The 7425-nt window shown below is 36.1% G+C and overlaps 1 protein-coding gene across 1 annotated transcript; it reads right to left on the reverse strand.

Annotated features, from left to right (window-relative positions):
* Window positions 1-5849: 5849 nt before the first annotated feature.
* Window positions 5850-6791, reverse strand: LOC135770229 (olfactory receptor 52J3-like). The gene has a single exon (XM_065279960.1). It carries the CDS (start codon window positions 6789-6791, stop codon window positions 5850-5852), a length of 942 nt encoding a protein of 313 aa, XP_065136032.1.
* Between the last annotated feature and the right edge of the window lie 634 nt (window positions 6792-7425).

The raw sequence follows: 7425 nt of genomic DNA on the forward strand, positions 1-7425 counted from the left end.
AGGCTACTATCCAAAAGCACTACTTTTTTGTATAATTTAATGTTTATTTTATTAAAATGTTGAGTTTTAGAACAGTTTTTTGTCACAAATTTTCTTTGGGGGGGCCGCAAAGGAATGCACCGTACACAAGGGGGGCCACACGCTGAAAAAGTTTGGGAACCACTGTTTTAGTGCACTTTAAGTTTTAAAAAAGTTGTTCCATTTTAGTATACCATTTACACTTGAAGTGTAGTCAAATAGATGTTAAATTGAAGTTAATAAATAATTGAATACACTTAACTATACTTGGATTTGACGAAAATAGTACAAATTGTAGAAAATATACTTAGTACACTTTTTTAAAGTATATTTTTCATAGAATAATTTATGGGATACTTTGCTATTCTGTAAATATTTAGGCCTAAGAAGTTGTATGAAATATATTTATCTAAATGTATCAATTAGTTTCCACTATTTTCACCAGAAGTCTTCATTTCAGGGGTTATTTTTTTTTTCAAAATTCTCTTCCGTTGGGGCATGCCATAATTTTTTCCAAGCTGAGCTTCAGTTTATACACCCAACAAACCAATGCAACATGCATACAAAACTCTTAATGTATCTCTAACAGAACATTTCAATAAAGTTTGAAATTGGACTTCACCTTTGGCCACTTCTATTTTTTGTATGTGTAGTATTGATGATTTCTAGCTCTTTTAGCGCTTGAGACAGGTATAAATTTTGTTGCCGTCTTGAGCATAACTTTCTGGAAAAAATACTGTAAATATTCATTGGCCTTCCTGGTTAAATGAAGGACAAATAAATTAATGAGATCTGTAGGGATTCTGTTAATGACCTCTACTTTGTTTTGTCACTTTAATAAACCCTTAGACAATAATCCTTCATCAGTAAACTCATTAATTGTGCCTATGTGGTACCAGGCCAATACTCTTATGTACCCTGTCACTAATAACACCTTTGGGATGTCACACACAGCCTGTGCAGGTGTTGTTCATAATCACAACAATAAAGTGATAAGTAGTAAACATCTAATATTTAAGTTTTTTTTAGTAATAGGAACATTTTTACTGTTGCATTTGAGTGTACAGTAATGCTTATAACAGATGTCCCACTTCTGTTGCTTCTACTGAGAAAACATAGCATCCCTCCAATAACCTCCTCACCTCGGGCCTGTACCATGAAAATGGTTAAACAAACTCTAGGTTACAGGATTAGTCTCTGGTTGACAAAACCAAGCCAATGTGAACAGGCCTTGTTGGTTAAAGCTATTTTTATGGTACCCAAAACCCAGGATTTGCACAAATTAATCCAGGGCTCAACATAAAGGACTGCCCGGTGGCCCGGGGCAAGCGTGAGTGATAATACTTTTTACTTGCCCGATCGGGCCAGTGCTTAACCCTCAGTCACTGAAATATATTATTATATTATATTTTTTATATAAATTATATTACTATTTAACATCATGGAAGCAGACATTTACTTGGGTAAAACATGACGAAAGAAATAATGCAATATTTTGCACAGTTTTCTGTCAGTTTACAGGTAAAGCAGAAAAGTTGGGAGCCTTTTTTCATTGGACCATGTTTGTTGTATACAATTATATTTGACTTTTGAATTTTTATTTTTAAATATGTGACACTGACATTTTAGCAGGGAAAGTGAAAACCTGAACCACTGGCCCAATTGGGGCAGTATAAAAAATTTTTTTTTGTAATCCTAAACTTACTTGGATAACCAACTAAACCGGCTTCATGGTATAGGCCCTAGCTGATGCAGAATGACACTAATATATGTTATATGTAGGTGCAACAATTTTTTTATTAAAGCAGCTCAAACATGCATTTTAGTTTGAAACAAGGATGAGGCCCTGTCCGGGAAACCAGCCCAAAGTGTTTGTGTTTTCCTTATTTGTGAGTAATTTGTAATTAAATAATACATATAAGATAAATTTTCGTCCCCTTGGAATTATAAGGTTCTATCTGACATTTTTGTCAAAATTGAGTTATTCACATATTCTTACTCTGTGATAACTTATTTACATTATGTGATGTTTTATTTTAAGTTTTGTACATTTTGGGACGTTTTATTAAAAAAACAAAAAGGTTCTATCTACAAAATCGAACTCTAACTTGGCTCTATAAGGTTCTATCTGCGTGAGCTAATCAGCACTTCGAATGCACAGAAGGGGACCAATCAGGATCAACTTTATGGGGTGGTTTCTCAGACAGGGATTAGTTTAAGTCAGAACTAGAACTTAGTTTCATTAGAAAATATTTAACAAACATGCCTTACTAAAAGTATTACTTGTGTGCATTTTGAGGCTAAACAAAGGGCACTGATGTATTTTAAGATATGTCAGTGCAAGTTGTTTTCAGTTTTGACAGCTCTTACATTTATTTTATTCTAGGACTAGTCTAATTCCTGTCTGTGAAACTGTCCCTATATGTGGTGTTGCCGGCTTTGTCCTTGATGACAGGAAAAATCACAGACACACAATATCTGTGAGGATTATGGCACGCAACGCAAAGTTTTTAAGAAACCTTAAGATCGACATCCTGAATTTTAGGCAAGTTCACTCACTGTAAAATCCAGTTTAAGCTGGTGAGATGCTTTTAGCTGGTCTCCCAGCTTGGTTTTTGCTGGTACTGCTGGTATAGCAAGCTGGTCTAGCTGTGTTTTGGTCACTTTTTAAGCTGGTCTAGCTGTGTTTTGGTCATTTTTTAAGCTGGTCTAGCTGTTTTGGTCACTTTTTTAAGCTGGTCTAGCTGTGTTTTGGTCACTTTTTTAAGCTGGTCTTGCTGTGTTTTGGTCACTTTTTAAGCTGGTCTAGCTGTGTTTTGGTCACTTTTTAAGCTGGTCTAGCTGTGTTTTGGTCACTTTTTAAGCTGGTCTAGCTGTGTTTTGGCCACTTTTTAAGCTGGTCTAGCTGTGTTTTGGCCACTTTTTAAGCTGGTCTAGCTGTGTTTTGGTCACTTTTTAAGCTGGTCTAGCTGTGTTTTGGTCACTTTTTAAGCTGGTCTAGCTGTGTTTTGGTCACTTTTTAAGCTGGTCTAGCTGTGTTTGGGTCCCTTTTTAAGTTGGTCTAGCTGGACTTATCTGGTCATGCTGAAAGACCAGCTGACCCACCAGCTTGACCAGCTTTGCCAGGCTGGTTGGACCAGCTTACACCAGCTACTGCCACCTCAAACCAGCTAAAACCAGCTACAAGCTTATGCTGGTCTTTGCTGGATTTTTCAGTAGGGGTAGTCTTTTTTTTAGGTCTTGCTGAGGAGATTGTTTTCATAGTTAGACACCACACTAGCCAGCAGTGCTAGCTTCTTAGTTCCTGATATTAAGCACTAAGATAAAAAATACAGAAAAAACGAACTAACCTATCCTACCCAAAAAAAGTGTGTTTCCAGTAAGTTATGATTGTTATGTCAAAATGTAAACATGTGAAAGATTGTTAAAGCAGTTACCTCAGTATTAAAATGATTTCAGAATGATTGTAGCCTGTAGCTGCTCAATCCTACTGAAAAATCCAGCAAAGACCAGCATAAGCTGGTAGCTGGTTTTAGCTGGTTTAAGGTGGCAGTAGCTAAGTCCAGCTAGACCAGCTTAAAAAGTGACCAAAACACAGCTAGACCAGCTTACTACACCAGCAATACCTGCTAAAACCAAGCTGGGAGACCTGCTAAAACCAAGTTTTCAGACCAGCTCAAACCAGCTCAACAGCTTATGCTGGTCTTAGCTGGATTTTTCAGTAGGGAATGGTATAACATGCTAAAACAAAATTGCCTATTTTGTAATGAACCCTCGACATATACAGGAGGACGGTAGAGAAACTGAGGCAGAAGAGAAGCACATGTTAAAAAATAGTAACAACATTAATTTTATATTTAATGTTTAAATAATGTTTTGGCAGATAGAACCTTATAATTCTTAGCGAAAAGTGTTGTTTTAGAATTAGAAGGTTCTATCTGCATTTGACCCCTTCCAAAAATTCACATTTAGAAATTTGAGAGGATTTTGATATTGTATATTTAGAATGCATTTAGGGTCCCTGTTATTTTCATGTTTGAAAGAAACTTCTTCCCCATGTAAGTTTTCCTATATGGAATGCAAAAACTTTGAAGCTCAATATCTCAAAACTGCTCAGAACGCAGATAGAACCTTATAATTCCAAAGGGACAAAATGTATATACACTTAATCGTACAAAAGCTGTCACTGTGATGGTGCCCTTCAAAAAGGTCCAGGTACAGATATATCATAGGTACAGATATACCATATAGTACATCTAAGGTACATACTTGTAGCAAATGCATATGAGCTTTTTTCCTGCTTACACGTTCATAGGTCATATCCTATTTGTTGATACATGAGGGATGAAAAGAGGAAACGGGTATCGCCTTAGTGACAGCTTTTGTACCTTTTTTCAGAAAGTGTAGTGTGAAAGTATTTAAAAACCCAAGGCTTTCATTATTACATATGTTTCTTATTACTTTATTTGTTTAAGCCATGCCTTACTTCAGTTAAAAAGTTTTTTATATAGTTTCTGTGCTACTCATTCTACGGGTGGTATTTCATTCCTTTAGTGAGTATAAGATAGGATTTAATACAGTCCCAATGGGTTTCTGGTCTGGTCTCCAAAGATCCTTAAGAATTAGCTTACGGTGCCAATAAACACTGACCCTACTGGGAATGGGGCCAAATTAATCCAATATTGGTCAAGGAACAGTGTTGAGTTAATCAGCCTATAGAGAGTATTGGTCTGCATTGACTAAGTGAATTCAGTCCCAAGTCACTTTTAGTGTTCACTTAAAGTGCATTTTGGCCACTGGGAGTTCGAGGCCTTGAGAGCCTAAAACTCCTTTTATACCATATGAGAATCATCATTGCACACAAAAAATACATTTTTTACAGCTTTTAAATGAATCTTTATGCTGTAGTTAAAATCAAAATTAAATCATTCAAACTCCTGCTCCAACTAGGCTATGAGAAGCATCAACAAAAGTCGCACTGTCGCAGTGGTGGTGACATGATGGGTCAAATGTCATATGTTGTGCGTGTAATGGCAATTTAGACATACAAATATTACACATAATTTCATTCACGCTACTACCTGCCTGCACGGAGTTAATTATAATAATTATAACCTGGCAAACAGCAGGCATTTATTTTTAAGACACGTGATGCACACAGGTTCACTCGTCGTGCCAAACACATATTTTGAAATTATGAACCACACACATGACGGGCTACATACATGACAAACTTCGCATGTGGACAAGATGCATTCATGTGTTAAATGAGTTTTGAGCTCATGAACACCTTTCAAGTCTAACATGTTAATGTGCTACTGTTTCATTTAGACAAACTTCCTGGTACTTAATTACAAAACATAATGAGGAGCAATAGATAAACTGCGTTGAGCAGATATAATATAATGTGAACAATTACATATGCTGTTTGAATGGTTATCACTCAAAACATTGAAACCAACTGCATTATAGTTACATAAGACAGATTGATATATAGTTAAATATATTTTATTAGTTTCCTCAGACAGCAGATTAACAAAAAAGGTATTTTAAATATATACAAAATTTATGGCATTGGGTATGGAATCAATACTCGAGATTCCAATAGTCAATATTATAGAATACATTTATCACTTATTTATTTATTTAACATAAAGATCACTTTCATGATAGTACATTTTAGTTTAAACTGACAATATAATACCTGCAATTTGTTATGGGTGATAATAAGATGATAATAAGCATGTAAAACTTTCATAAAGTTTCTTTATAATTTTTCAAATAAAAATGCCATTTCCCTGCTTATACACAATATTACACAATAACTACATTTACACTGAGATTTTTCTTTTAGAAAAAAAGATGTGTAGCAGATGTTTTCTTATTTCCTGGCTGTTAAGTCCATAAACAATTGGATTCAGAAGAGGTGACACTAAAAAAATGAGCATCCCCATAATCTTTTGCAGATTTGAATTAACATACGAGAACCTGTGGGACAGTATATAGAAAAGCATAGTTATTTCATATATGATGAAGATAGCCAGTTGAGCAAGACAGGTGTTGATGGCTTTGCTCTTTGCTTCAGATCTGCTTGAGGACAAGCATGTAAGCAAAATCTTCACATATGAAAATCCTTGAATAGAAATAGCAATAACCTGCCCAAATGCAAGCAACCATAGACCATAAATGTTGTTAACTGTGGTATTGCCACAGGTGAGCTTAAGCAGAGAGGGGTTATCACAAAACACATTCACAATGTGAGACCTGCATCTAGAGTGCATTCCCTGCATCGAGAACAACACAACAATTGTTAAAAGATCAAGACCCCACACAAGAGCAATAATTCCCATCACAACCTTCGGTGTCATGATAGAATTGTATCGCAGTGGCAAACAAATGGCAACGTAACGATCAAAAGCCATGGCAGCCAGGGTGAACAAAACACTCCCACCATACATGTGAATTAAGAAAGCCTGAAACACACAGAGAGGATAATATGTGTAGTTGGTTTCTGTTACGATGTCAGAAAGAAACTTGGGGAACATTGATGTGATACCAACAAGATCATTCAGGGGAAGACTGAACAGAATAAAATACATCGGCTTGTGGAGACTTTTATGCATCACAATGAGAAGCAACAGAGTCAGGTTGCAAAACACACTAAACACGTAAATAAAGATGCCGATGAAAAATATGGGATATTTGGCTCCTGGAAGAATGGAAAGCGAATCCAGGGTCAGCTCAAATCTGACAATGATGGATAAATTCTCCATTACGACTCTGTAGTCTATGGAAATAGAGAATAATCTTAATTTTCTTTAACTTTAAATTGAAGAATACTCAGAAAACAGTAAGTTGAACATTTCATTAATGTTACTCACCTCATGCATTACAATAGACCACAGTCAACTGAGCAAGCACAGTGTTACGCACATGTCTTATATGAATCTTAATGACGTCACCATACAGCATTAGCCCCAACCCAGTATCACGAAATTAGGCACATAGGCTTTGCCGCGTGTATGCGTGAGCATGTCACGCTTTTCTATTTGTGTCACTGTCACGTATTGGTTACTTAACTTTTTTGTCCTAATTTCTTACTATTGTCGCTTCGGTTTAGGATAAGATTTACATAAAATGACATCCCTAAACCCAACTCTAACCCCGACGTCAGGCGACAACTGGTTAAAGTTTAGAAAATATAAAATAATAAGTTTGGTATCTTTAAAACCAACACTTGAAGTGACATACTAACGCAAGCACCAAATCTAACCCTAAACCGAAGCGACAATGGTTTGAAAATAGGACAAAAACGTTGAGTAACCAATACGTGACAGTGACACAAACAGAAAAGCGTGACATGCTCACGCATACACGCAGCAAAGCGGGACATTGTCACACTGGTCC

The sequence above is a fragment of the Paramisgurnus dabryanus genome, chromosome 8 (genome assembly GCF_030506205.2).
Source record: "Paramisgurnus dabryanus chromosome 8, PD_genome_1.1, whole genome shotgun sequence".
Lineage (NCBI taxonomy): Eukaryota > Metazoa > Chordata > Actinopteri > Cypriniformes > Cobitidae > Paramisgurnus > Paramisgurnus dabryanus.